We start from the raw sequence: 12462 nt of genomic DNA on the forward strand, positions 1-12462 counted from the left end.
CTCCTCCGGCTCTTTAGTATAGGGCTCCCTAACCCCGTCGTTGGTACGACGAATAACACACGAATCCCCCAGCACGAGGAGAGTTTTTGGAGATTTAGGCGGTTACCATCAAGCATCGTAGCGGGCTAGAGGACGTTAATAGGGGGCATAGGCAACGACCTGGCATCGAAAGGCTAACCTGGGCATAGGGGTGCCCGTCCTCATCGGGGGGCGCGGGGGTAAACTCCTCGGGTTCAGTGGGGTTGCTGGTCGAGTCGGCCGGTCGGATCTCGTCGTCCAAAGGCGAGACGGTCTCCTCGTTTTCCGGGAGGGGATCAGCCTCCTTGGCAACGGCACCAAGCTACCCAGTCCCGGCGGCATCCTCAACATCGTCCTCGTCTTCTTCATTCTCGTCGTCGTCGTCGTCGTCGTCGTCGTCATCCTTCTCAACGGGGGATAGGGCTTTGGCCTTGGGTCTAGCCTTGGCCTTGGGCGCACTCTTGACCTTGGCTGGGCCCTTGGCAGCGGTTCATACAAAATTATGAGCTCTGATAGGCGGATAGCAAGCTTTTAATTGAAGAAAAATACTACTCTATGTTATGGTTGAAAGTATGTATATATATATAGATATATAAACATTTCTAGATAATAATTAGACTTTGTGATATATATATTTTATTATTATAGAGGCTTCTCTATTTACACAAGACCTAATATACTCTACTTAGGAATGGCTGTACTATATAGGCCATAGCATGCTGCGAAATAAATTCGAGTTGCTGTTCTTTATCTTAGGAGAGTCTACAAAACGTCCTCTGTAATAATAGCATCCGCGGGCTGGCTTTCCGGATCTGCGACGTATATATATCCAACCCTCACTCCCTCGTAGCAACTCACAGGTTCGAGATATGGATCTCATGTGATGGCGGAGTTCTCGTAAGCTTTCTCTCGGAGTCGGCATCGTTGCTGGTTGCTTCGTTATCTTTGTCTTTTCTCCAGCCACGGAGGGTCAGTTGCATTAAATGTCCTAGGGACGGTCACATGGGAGAGAAGGATCAAGATAGATAGGAAAAAAGAATACATACCAGCTCTATCCAAGCCGAGTAGTCGCCCCGGTTTGGTTGCAGTGGGGGCACCTGCTGTCCCTCCCGTGGCCGGCTCGACGATTCCTGGCTAGGGGTCCCACTGAGCTGCGAGTTCTTGTACTCGGCTCTGTATAGTAGGTAGAAGGACTGGAGCATTGGAATGTTAATACAGAGGCCCGTCAGCATGAGCTCGACCGTGCAGAACATGAAGCTAGTGAGTGATGTGCCCATAAGATTCCCAATCAGGTTGACGGAGGAGATCTACCAAAATCGTACGCACCCAATGACGCAACATCTAGAACATGAAACACAGTTAAAAATCAATTTCCCCCAAAGTCATAGAGGAGAAGCATGAGGTCTTAGCGTACGCGAGTCCAAGGATAAAGCAGGATATGACGGTGATTCTCTCAGTCAAACGCATATTCAGCCGCCAGGCGGTCGGGATCAGCATGACAAAGATGATGAGGTCTGTGATGACTTTTAGCAAAGAGGGCCCATAGTACGGCGATGGAATTGGGCACATCGCGCCCACTCCGTGTCATGGGGATATACTCGCTCCGCATGATGAAAGCTTCGACGGGACAGCGGCCGCGATGGCAATGCGAGGGATGACGGCAAAAGACAGGAAGATGAAAATGGCCAACTGTGTGCAGGGACGAACACAAAATACAATTTTCTAGTCTGTCTGTAACAGTTACGGCTCCCTCCCAGGAGAACCCAACGCCCATGCGTCCATGTCGTTTTTTTCGATTTTCACAACCTTAGGGGTTTTTCACGGAGCGGGGATATTACCATAAAGTTGTGTCTGGGAGCTCATTTAGAACAAGGAATGGTATAACACTACTTATTATAAAAGGGATAACAAGGGACCCAAGTCGTTCACTGAACAAAACCAAAAAAAAACTCCGTAACACGGGGATAATAAAAGGCTCGGCCCAACAACCAGCAAAGCTCCCCAAACAAAAGGCTGATTTACCGCAGAGACCGTTCGTAAAAGTTGCGTTGTGATGTGGGATCCGGAGAGTTTTCCCCGCGTACGGGGATTACATATTACTAGTAGTACACAGACTTTTGGAAGTGAGCCAGCAAGCCGACCGTCGGGTGTGTCCACAAATTCACATGGATGATGAAACGTCGAGGGCCGGCCCGCATCAGCGAGCAGCATTCGTCAGTTCTCAGCAGCCACTGACAAGCAACCGACGTTAGTACTGGCACACACACAAGACGAGCCGAATCACGTTGCACTTTCCTGTGTGGAAGGCCGTACGAGGACCAGCATCCTTAGATACGCGATTCGGCCTGCACCAAGCGCCACTCGTACCTTGTACCGTATATGGTATTACTGCTTGGTTTTCTCTAGACTCCACCACTTGCAGCTGTCAACACCATTTCACTCGCCCGGCAATGGCCTTCAGGGGTCCAAGTCAAGGCAGCCTCTTTGACTCTAGCCTCGGGGAGCCTAGGCTCTCGAGTCTCCAGTTGCCCGGCGCGCCCACTTTTCGGTACACGTATTCCTACATCAAACCCCTGTTTGTCCAACGGTTGTGACCTCTAGATCCACTTCCTACTCCCTATTACTAGCCCTACCGCATGGTATTCAAGTCGGTAGATGGTTAGTGTCAAGATTGCCGTTGTTGGCTGCTAGAGAATGTACTTTGCTGTACTTGTCAAGCCCTACCCTTCCCACCCAACTCAACTCGAGCACAAAGCATTTAGGCTGTATCCCTAAAATGACACCTAAGAATCTGATTTGCCCATGTCTGTGGAGAGGTAGCTTCTCCATAAAACAAACAGGGGTCGGTAGTACATGTGGAGATGCTGGGAAGTCGAGGCCCTACCCCCCAGAGAGCAATACGACGTAAGGAGGGGGCCATGTGCCACAGCATGGAGGCCACAGAAAGAATATAATAGTACGACGTAGCTCAACAAGGTGCGGGTCGTGCCCGTTCACGTATTGCCGGCACACCGGTTCTGCGTCTTCAGGTGTCGCTGTCGATTCCGGAAAATCAGGACGCCATGGACGTGAGAGCCTCCTTGAGTATGGACCACCTTCGCGGTGCCCTGGCCCTCACCAACATCCTCTCTCTGGTCGGCCTATGGGTTGGCTACCGCTTCCTGGTAGCCCTGTACAACATCTCGCCCTTCCACCCGCTGTCCCGCTTCCCCGGCCCCAAGATAGCCGCCGCGAGCTACCTATACGAGGCATGGCATGACTGGATCTTGGTGGGACGATATGGCCACAAGATCCGCGAGATGCACGAGCGCTATGGTAATTTTGACTCCAGTCCAGTACATATACATGGGCTACAAGTACTCTCGTCATGAGCACAAGTGCATGCCAGGCACAAGATGAGAATCTGACCCGAGACACGCCAGGCCCCATCGTGCGCATCAACCCCGACGAGCTTCACTGCGACGACCCCTACTTTACGGATGAGATCTACGCAGGACCAGGGCGCATCCGCGACAAGTGGAAGCACCAGCTCAACACGGGCGGCGCGGGCCCCGTGTCCGTCACGGGCTTCTCGACGGTGGGCCACGAGCTGCACCGCTCGCGCAAGGCGGCCTTCTCCAAGTTCTTCTCGCGGCAGCAGATGCTCAAGCTCGAGGGCGAGGTGGACGAGTTCGCGCAGATGACGGTGGACAAGATGCTGCGGGCCGCGGGCGGGTCTGCCTTTGACGTCAAGGAGGTCTTCAACTGCTTCACGGCCGACATCATCTCGCAGTACTGCTTCGGCGAGCACATGGGCTTCATCGCCCAGGACGGGTGGGAGCCCAACCTGGCCACGTGGGTCAAGTCCTTCTTCCGCAGCGCGTACATGATGAGGCACAATGCCTTTGCGAGGACCATGGCGCAGCTGCTGCCGTTCTTGGCCGACTACATGGGTGAGGACATCAGGGCCATCATGAGGCAGATGAATGTCACCATCCCTGCGTACATCAGGCAGGCCATTGGCGATTCCGACAACGGGCGCGTCTTCTCCGAGGTTGTCCAGTCGAGCTCTATCCCCGACGAGGAAAAGTCCATGTACCGCCTGTCTGGCGAGGGGTTCAACTTTCTCCTGGCCGGCACAGAGACAACTGCTGTGAGTCATCCTGCCACCCGGTGATTTAGCTATTTCAAAAGCTGACCTTGAGGGGTAACCCACAGGCTGTTCTGACTGCCATCACATACCACCTCCTCGACCAGCCCAAGGTCTATGCCCGCCTGATGGAGGACCTCGCCGGCCTCGACGCGTCCAAGCTCAAGTGGACCGAGTTGGAGAAGAAGCCGTACCTGTGGGCCCTCATCCACGAGTCGCTGCGGATGATGCCCGGCGTGTCGCATCGGTCTGCGCGCATCGCCCGCGAGGAGGATCTCGTCTACAAGAGCCGGGACGGCAAGGTCGAATGGGTCATCCCGCGCGGCACGCCCATCGGCATGACGTCCATGATCAACCACTGGAACAGGGACCTGTTCCCCAACCCGGACGAGTTCACCCCCGACCGGTGGTTGGTCGACGGGCAGCCCAACTACCAGCTGCAGAAGACGCTGATATCCTTTGGCAAGGGCAGCCGCTCGTGCATCGGCGAGAAGTAAGTCATGTTACCTACTATATAGTGTGATGTAAAGACTGGTGCTGATATCAGATTTTTTTTATTTTTTATTTCAGCCTGGCGTATTGCGAGGTGTACATCATGGCGGCGCTCATGGCCCTGCGTGTCATCCCCCGAGCGCGTCTGCACGACACGACCATTGACGACCTCACGTATGATCATGACCTGATTGTGTTGCAGACAAAGAAGGGCTCTATTTCAGTCAAAATTACCCTCTCCTAAAGGGAGGGGCTTGCCCAAAGGTCAAGTGCATAGAGGCACGGGGTCGATTCGACCGGCGTTGGGGGAGGATTGCTAAAGGCAAATCAATAGGGTTTGATTCGTGGAATCAATGCAAGGAAAGAGACAGGAAGCTCATGAGGATTGAAAGACTTGGTTCTCCCGTGTGGGGAGCTACCCGGGGGAATGAATGGTCAATGAGATACCCAACCAACCACCAAGTAGTGGTGGAGTGAGGATGGCAAGATTGTCTCGGGCAGAACAAATACTCGGATAAGACATTCGAAGCATAATAGTATAACATGGATAAATATTCCGAGGTATTTTATTTAACTTAAACGTCGGACTGAGCCATTCACCCAGGTCTGGGGGTTTGTGCCCGGATTGGAAGATGGACGCGGAGCAATTGGCACCGGCAACGTTGAATGAATGCAATTGGAGCTGACGATGATCATACCCATATGCGGTGCTGGGAAGTGCCAAAGCCCACGCCCGACAATGGAAACGAGACGGTGGGAACGATGGAAACAACCCCTCGCACTCGACAGGGTCAACTGCCATCCCCTATAAATATTATCCCAGGCTTCGGGTACTGTCATCCCCCCGCTTCCCTTGAATTCTTGATCGACCAGACCCCAATCAGGCATCATGCTGTCATGGGGGCCATTGCCACGGTGCCACCAGCCCGCCACAGCCACCGCCCACAAACCGGTTTGCGCCCCGTGGGATTACACGTATTGTTATTTTTGTCTGTGCCTATTATTCTATACCTACAGTATCTTGGGAGGCTGATGCACTGCCGAACCCACTAGTAATAGTACCTAGTAGGGTAAGCAGCCATGTTTGTTGAGGCTGTGAGCGGGCTTGTATGCATTTCGGCATGGATTCCGGCAGCCAACTCGTCAGCCCTAGCATCAATCATGGCGGTGCTGTTCGTCGTAGTAACACCAATCCAATCCGACTGATAGTCCGATTGCCACTCGATGACAATCAAGGGGCCCATGTCTGAATGACACGGTCAGCCCCGTGGATGAGGATCCTGTGATGCATACTGTCATACATGCCGTGTAGTATATAGGTAGAGGAGGCGCTCCCAGGTCCCAACATGGCAATATCGCGCGCTGTCATCCACCATCCACCATCGCCATCCACCGTCGCCACCCCCAACCGTTACCAATTTACCAAACGCCTCATCCGCAGCTCACCCAGTCCCCCGACACACAGTCGCGCACACCATCACCATCACCCAAAATGGCCCAGCAGGTTCCCGCCCAGCATCTCCCGCCCGTCGAGCGGCCGATCGGCATCTTTGACCAGTTCATCGTGCGGCAGACCGAGACACTGATCCTCAAGGAAAAGGTCATGTCGCTGTCGGGCGACAGCTTCGACATCAAGCTGGCCAGCGGGCAGCCCGTCTTCAAGATCCAGGGCCGCCACATGACCATCTCGGGCCGCAAGTCGCTCAGCGACATGCAGGGCAACCACCTGTTCGACGTGGTCAAGGAGCTGATGCACATCCACGCCACCTTTGCCGTCGAGGACGCCAAGGGCAACAAGATTGTCTCGATCAAGAACTCGTTTAAGCGTGCGTCCTTAACTCCCCCCCTACCTATGTACTCGTATATATATATATGTATATATGTGTATATATATATATGTGGTGGCACTGACTGACCTGTGTGCGCAGTCATCGGCAGCAAGGCCAACATCGAGTTCACGTCCAAGGACGGTCAGAAGCACACGCTCGTCATGAACGGCACCTTTGCGGGCATGTCGGCCGACATTGTCGACAAGGCCTCGGGCGCCGTCGTCGCGCGCATCGACCGCAAGCTGTTCAACGCCCGCGAGTGGCTGGGTGGCCAGCAGACTTATGCCCTCATTGTGGCCCCGGGCGTCGACATGGCGCTCATGGTGGCCGCCTGTGTCGCGCTGGACGAGAAGAACGAGTAGCGTTGAGGAGTGTTATAGTGTACGAGTATATACGGAGGTTGTATTTTTTATGCTTTTCTTGGGGGGTTTCTGGGCGTGAGCGATCTTGGGAAAATGGTGAGATTAATGATTACCTACGGATGGATACTCTATGCGTACTTGACGGCATAGGAGGACGACTTACTCCATAGTATGTATTATGAAGCCGAAGTCGGCGTCAGCGAGCATCAATGCAGCACTCGTCTGAATTGTGAACACTACACAACTTCCCGTGCCAGCCTAACTACGAATTGCCAAAAGGGATGCACTTTTGACTATAAGCACAGGGTCTAACAACTAGTAACAACTAGTAACCCCACACACCAGATGCAATTGAGGGTAGCGTGAGGGGCGGGAGGGGGCTTGAGGGGCTTGAAGACTAGAAGACTGGAAGACTGGAGTTGAGCCCATCGACTTTTGAGGGGGCTGGAGACGGTGTGGGGAACTCGGCGAGATGCCGAGTCTCGCAGCTCTGGGCACCCTGGCGACTTGGTCCCTGCATGGTTCGCAGCTCACGTTGCTGTCAATAAATAATATTCCCCTGCTTTTTAACCTGCACCTTTACACTCTCCCCAGGACCCAATCAGCCTGTCGTGGTTAATCTGATCCGCTGTCAATCATGTCGGAAAAGGATCACGACCCCGAGGCCGTCCCGGGCCACGGCTCCCCTCCTCCTCCTTCTCCTCCCAATGATCTCGACCTCGACATTGACCGCACAGAGGAGAAGAAGCTCGTTCGTCGTCAGGACCTGCGCATTATCCCGCTGTCGGCGGCCATTTACCTGCTCTGCTACCTCGACCGCTCCAACATTGGCAATGCCAAGGTCCTCAACCATGACACCGGCGACGACCTCCTGTCCGACACGGGCATGACAGCCTACCAGTACACCATTGCTCTCATGGTCTTTCTCATTGCTTACGCCCTGTTTGAGATCCCCTCCAACTACTTCCTCAAGCGCCTGCGCCCTAGCCGCTGGATCGCCTTCCTCATGCTGTCCTGGGGCGCCATCACCATGGGTCTGGGCGGCGCCCAGAACTACGCTGCCATTGCTGTCACGCGCTTCCTGCTGGGCGTCTTTGAAGCCGGTGAGCCCCCGCTCTCTCTCACTCTCATTCCAATTTTAGACAATCACTAACAACAATCCAAGGCCTCTTCCCCGGCCTCGTCTACTACCTGACCTTCTGGTACCGCCCCAACGAGCGCTCCGTGCGCGTCGCCGCCATCCTCGCCTCGGCCACGCTGGCCGGTGCCTTTGGCGGTGCCATCGCCTTCGGTGTCGGCCACATGAACCAGGTCCACGGCCTCTCGGCCTGGAGGTGGCTCTTCATCCTCGAGGGCATCCCCTCCGTCCTGTCCTCCGTCCTCGTCTGGTTCTTCCTCCCCGACTACCCCGAGACGGCCAGCTGGCTGTCGGTCAAGGAGAAGGACCTGGCCGCCCAGCGCATGGCCCAGCAAGGCTCCCATGGGAACAGCGCGGCCATGACCAAGGCCGATGCCGTGTCGACCCTCATGGAATGGAGGCTGTGGTGCCACTATATTGTACGGCATGCTCAGAGATCACCTTGTACGGCATATCACTAACACGTCTACAGGTCTACTTTGGAATCTCGGTGCCCTTCTCCAGTCTCTCCCTCTTCACCCCCTCCCTGACTGCCGGACTTGGCGTGAGTGTAGCCCATCTCTATAACAGCCGGTTCCTCGTTGGCTAATCCGCATCCTCTAGTTCAAAAATCTCGAGGCCCAGCTCATGACGGTCCCGCCCTATGCCTGCGCGTATGTCTGCACGCTCCTCGCCTCATGGTCTGCCGACCACTTTAACGCGTAAGTTGACCCCCCAATCCCCCACAGCCTCCCCTACTCTTGAGCATCAAACTGACGTTTGCCTTTTCGCAGTCGCGCCCTCCACTCCGTCGTCGCCTCCCTCATCGGCGCGGCCGGCTTCATCGCCTCCGCGACCCTCCCCGCCGACGCCTACAGCGTGAGTCCACCACATAAGAGCCTCTGGTCCTTGGAGATGTCCATCAGCTGACCCTTTCTTCAAAGCACCGCTACGGCTGCCTCATCGTCGCCGCGTCCGGCTCCTTTGCCTGCATCCCGCCTCTGCTGGGCTGGCTGTCCTCCAACCTGCAGTCCACGGCCGCCATCGGCCTGGCCATTGCGCTCAACATCTCCATGGGCGCCCCCGGCCAGATCGTCGGCGTGTGGATCTACACGGCCGACGAGGCCGCCAAGGGCTACCCGACCGGCCACTGGATCAACGCCGCCTTCCTCATCATGGTCGCCGGGGGGTGCCTGGGCCTGCGCTGGTACTATGCCTGGAGGAACAGGAATGCCGCCGAGGGTGCGCCCGTGTTCAAGTACTGATGCCCAACTGGCGGACTGTTACGCATTCTAGTTCGGCGTTTTTTACACGATGGAACCCTCCCCAGTGCAGGACACACACACTCCTCGGGTGCCAAGAATCGGCGGTGGGCGGAGCGCAGGCGTCCGATGCAGGGCCGGTGCCGCCGCGCCCGAAACTGTGGAGAAAGACCGCCGGACTTCTCTCCGGTGCAGAGACTCCGACCTCGCCTGCCGTCCGAACGCTGCAATGCTGGGACCCTGGCATGATGCCCAAGCTGGTTGATGGAGACGAATATTACTTATGTGGAAGAGTTTTATGTTTCATGTTGGATACGCTTCTAATACCCATGGAGAGAGTAATGATAGGATATACCTATATAAAGAAGAGGACCCGCCTGCCTTCGCACATAGTTGGGTCTATATTTCCCATACCGGCAACCTTGTTCTGCTCCGATGATATACGCAGTCCAGGTCAAACTCTCGTGGAAACGGAATTGATAATACATATTAGCCAGTACTCGAAGACATAGAAGGAGACGGAGATCCTCATCACCATTGACGCCGGCCTCATCAGCCAGGGCCTCGCTGCCACTCCCCTCTCACCCAGCCCCAACATCCACTCTCAGCAACATAATCTAGCCCAATCAATGTGTCTTTCTGTGAACCGACCCCCTCACCGTTGTCGAGTACCCGATTCACGTCAGACGCATGTTAGCTAGCGACATTGACATCAGTTGTGAGGTCAATCTACCCTGCATCCCGGTCACAGTGCCAGAGATTCGCGACACGTTCAAAAAGGTGGACATGAAGCATCTTCATGCTATAGTGAGTGGCATGGGGCGACGGGGCCTGTAGAGGTTCACCGTCTCTCCTAAGCCCTTGATTGTCCCCTATGCATGCAGTCAGCGTAGTTAGAATGATATCGGTTTCATTAGATACATACCAGATACACAACTAGTACCTTGAAATTACTATACTCTCAAGCATAACACACTAATTACCAGCCATTGTAGTTGGAGGCTCACTTCAAAACCCGCGTAGGATCCTAGCAGGATCGAGTAGCAAACGCATGTATGATTCCCTGCTCTCTAAGACGGCCGAGTGTCCGTAGGAGCTAATATTTCCCTGACCTTGACCGATAACGCCGTTTCCTTTCTTTACCGCCAGTTGCATTCTCGCCATACCAAGGGACTTATTCCATCCATCCATCCATCCATCCTACCACCGCCCCCTGCGTCCACGTCCACCTCCGAACCCGCCGCGCCCTCCACCACCGCCGCCCATATTCTGGTCATAGCCACCATAGCCGCCCTGGTTGCCACCATAACCCCCTCCAAAGTTCTGGCCCTGGTTCCCCTGCGCTCCTGCGCCGCCCGCACCACCCTGCATGCCCGCAAACATGGCGTTCATCTGGCTCGGATCCATCTGGCTGGGATCCATGCCCGACGCCATCATCTGCTGCATCATCTGCTGCATCTCAGGCGGCATGCCATCCATCCCGGGCATCCCACCCGCCGCGGCGGCGCCAGCGCCGGCGCCCATGCCGCCCATGCCGCCCATCATCATGCTGTTGAAGTCCTCCATCATCTTCTTGCTTCCCGCCGCGAACGCGTCGGCGCTGAACTCGCTCCGCATGTTGTCCTGCTTGGCCGCGTACATGGCCCACGTGAACTCGTCGAAGCCGTAGTTGAAGTAGTCGCTGATGTCCGTGCCCGGCTTGCGCCACGGTTTCTCATTGTCGGGGAGGTCTAGGTCCGACGTCAGCTGAGTGTGTCCCACCTACGCAAACCCAAGAGAACGCAGGGGGGGAGAGAGTTAAGCGTACCTTCGTCGATGTTCACCTGTGTGATCGGCTTTCCCGCGGCAGGGTATATCGGGTCCGCGTCAATGTCAATCGTGGATTTCGACGCCGCCGCCGAGGTCTTGTCTGCGCTGGGCGCGGCCACGTTGGCGGCGCTGGGGGCTTTCGAGCCTTCCCTCTTTGCTGACGCCGGGTCGGCGGCGTCGTTTGCTGTGGATCTTTGGGGGATGTTGCGGATGTCGCTGTATTTGGATTGTCTGCGGCAGTCAGCGGGGAAGTGCGGAGAGGAAGTTGGCCGGAGAGAAAGACGTACGTTGGAGGGGCGGCGGTGGTGCCGTCTTTGCGCTCCGTGATGATATCAATATCCTGGCGGCGCGGTCAGCTCAATCGCGACAGCGAGGTTCAGTATGATTCCCTACGGAGTCGGAGTCGTCCTCATCCATGGCCGCGCCCTCGTCCTCCTCCTCGCCCTCCTCCAGGTCGTCGGACTTGGCTGGCTGTTGCGCCTGGTTCTTTTTGTCGTCGTCTGCCTCCACCTTGGGCTCCTCCGGAGCGTAGAAATCGTCCTCGTCTTCGATATCCATATTCATTTTGACCTGAGGGCGCTTTCAATTGAGGGACACGGGAATTAGTGCTGCGCAAGAGATCGTGGAGAGGTCGTCAGGTATTGCTCGTGCTAGCTTGATGCTGAGTTTGGCTGCGAGCTCCGGTACCTCTTGGTGACCATTGTGGCGTGTTCCCAATGAGGCTTAGCGTTAGTGTTGTTTGCTCCCACTCCAAGCTCAAGTGGCGTCCAGACTTCTTGCTCTACAAAGTACGAATACAGCTGTGTATGGATCCACGGATAGATGTACTATTCGAACTGCCCAGCCTATGCATGTAAAACCTACTTAACTGCAGAACTTATGATAGATCCAGGAGTACACAATGTGCATCCTGGCAATGGTTCCCGAAGGTATTTTGACACGGTGCAACACAGACGATCCCCAACTCATCCCACGCCGTCAAGGGGGAGAGCCACGCCGAACTCGAGCGAAAGTATCGAGTAACACAGTCTTTCCCGAAGTCAAAAATGGATATAGAAAGATACTAGTCAGCATCTCCGCTCCCCTCACGGTGCTTCGTATACCTCTCCAGGCGCCCGAGCATGCGGCTCTGAGCTCAGCTCGGATGTCTTGTTCTTTGCTTCCAACTCGGAGATTCTGTAGGGATTGCCCTGTACGGATTCATCCATGTTCTCAGCTAGAGCCTATTGAGATTCACGTTCTTTTCGATTTCGGAAACGCCGCAAGAGTAAGATTCCCAGCCCAGCAAGAAGCAGAATGCCGCCGATGGTCCCGCCGACCGAAATCCCAGCTACGGCACCGCTGGACAGCCCCGACGCTGTCGTCTCTTCAGCCCCATTGACACTGACGTTGAAGTAATGGGAAGAGGCCTCTATATTTTCCTCATTACCAGCCTTGAATAACT

General features: G+C 55.3%; 5 protein-coding genes across 5 annotated transcripts; 3 read left to right on the forward strand and 2 right to left on the reverse strand.

The window, feature by feature from the left end:
• Positions 1 to 340: 340 nt before the first annotated feature.
• On the reverse strand, positions 341 to 1271 carry ACO1O0_004658 (uncharacterized protein; the record flags this gene model as incomplete). The annotated part of the gene is made up of 2 exons (XM_083194097.1): positions 341 to 496; positions 1065 to 1271. 2 exons carry the CDS (start codon positions 1269 to 1271, stop codon positions 341 to 343), a joined length of 363 nt encoding a protein of 120 aa, XP_083051045.1.
• A 1809-nt stretch (positions 1272 to 3080) lies between these two features.
• ACO1O0_004659 (cytochrome P450) lies at positions 3081 to 4883 on the forward strand (the record flags this gene model as incomplete). Its single annotated transcript, XM_083194098.1, has 4 exons — positions 3081 to 3333; positions 3441 to 4150; positions 4216 to 4640; positions 4718 to 4883. The coding sequence occupies 4 exons, from the start codon at positions 3081 to 3083 to the stop codon at positions 4881 to 4883; spliced, it is 1554 nt and encodes a 517-aa protein (XP_083051046.1).
• A 1248-nt stretch (positions 4884 to 6131) lies between these two features.
• Positions 6132 to 6830, forward strand: ACO1O0_004660 (tubby C-terminal-like domain-containing protein; the record flags this gene model as incomplete). The annotated part of the gene is made up of 2 exons (XM_083194099.1): positions 6132 to 6465; positions 6568 to 6830. 2 exons carry the CDS (start codon positions 6132 to 6134, stop codon positions 6828 to 6830), a joined length of 597 nt encoding a protein of 198 aa, XP_083051047.1.
• Positions 6831 to 7467: 637 nt separating this feature from the next.
• Positions 7468 to 9212, forward strand: ACO1O0_004661 (major facilitator superfamily domain-containing protein; the record flags this gene model as incomplete). The annotated part of the gene is made up of 6 exons (XM_083194100.1): positions 7468 to 7933; positions 7996 to 8387; positions 8441 to 8512; positions 8572 to 8669; positions 8742 to 8826; positions 8892 to 9212. The coding sequence occupies 6 exons, from the start codon at positions 7468 to 7470 to the stop codon at positions 9210 to 9212; spliced, it is 1434 nt and encodes a 477-aa protein (XP_083051048.1).
• A 1197-nt stretch (positions 9213 to 10409) lies between these two features.
• On the reverse strand, positions 10410 to 11582 carry FIP1 (cleavage polyadenylation factor subunit FIP1; the record flags this gene model as incomplete). Its single annotated transcript, XM_083194101.1, has 4 exons — positions 10410 to 10939; positions 11017 to 11249; positions 11306 to 11358; positions 11412 to 11582. The coding sequence occupies 4 exons, from the start codon at positions 11580 to 11582 to the stop codon at positions 10410 to 10412; spliced, it is 987 nt and encodes a 328-aa protein (XP_083051049.1).
• Between the last annotated feature and the right edge of the window lie 880 nt (positions 11583 to 12462).

The sequence above is a fragment of the Amphichorda felina genome (genome assembly GCF_050947745.1).
Source record: "Amphichorda felina strain 45539 chromosome Unknown scaffold_4, whole genome shotgun sequence".
Lineage (NCBI taxonomy): Eukaryota > Fungi > Ascomycota > Sordariomycetes > Hypocreales > Bionectriaceae > Amphichorda > Amphichorda felina.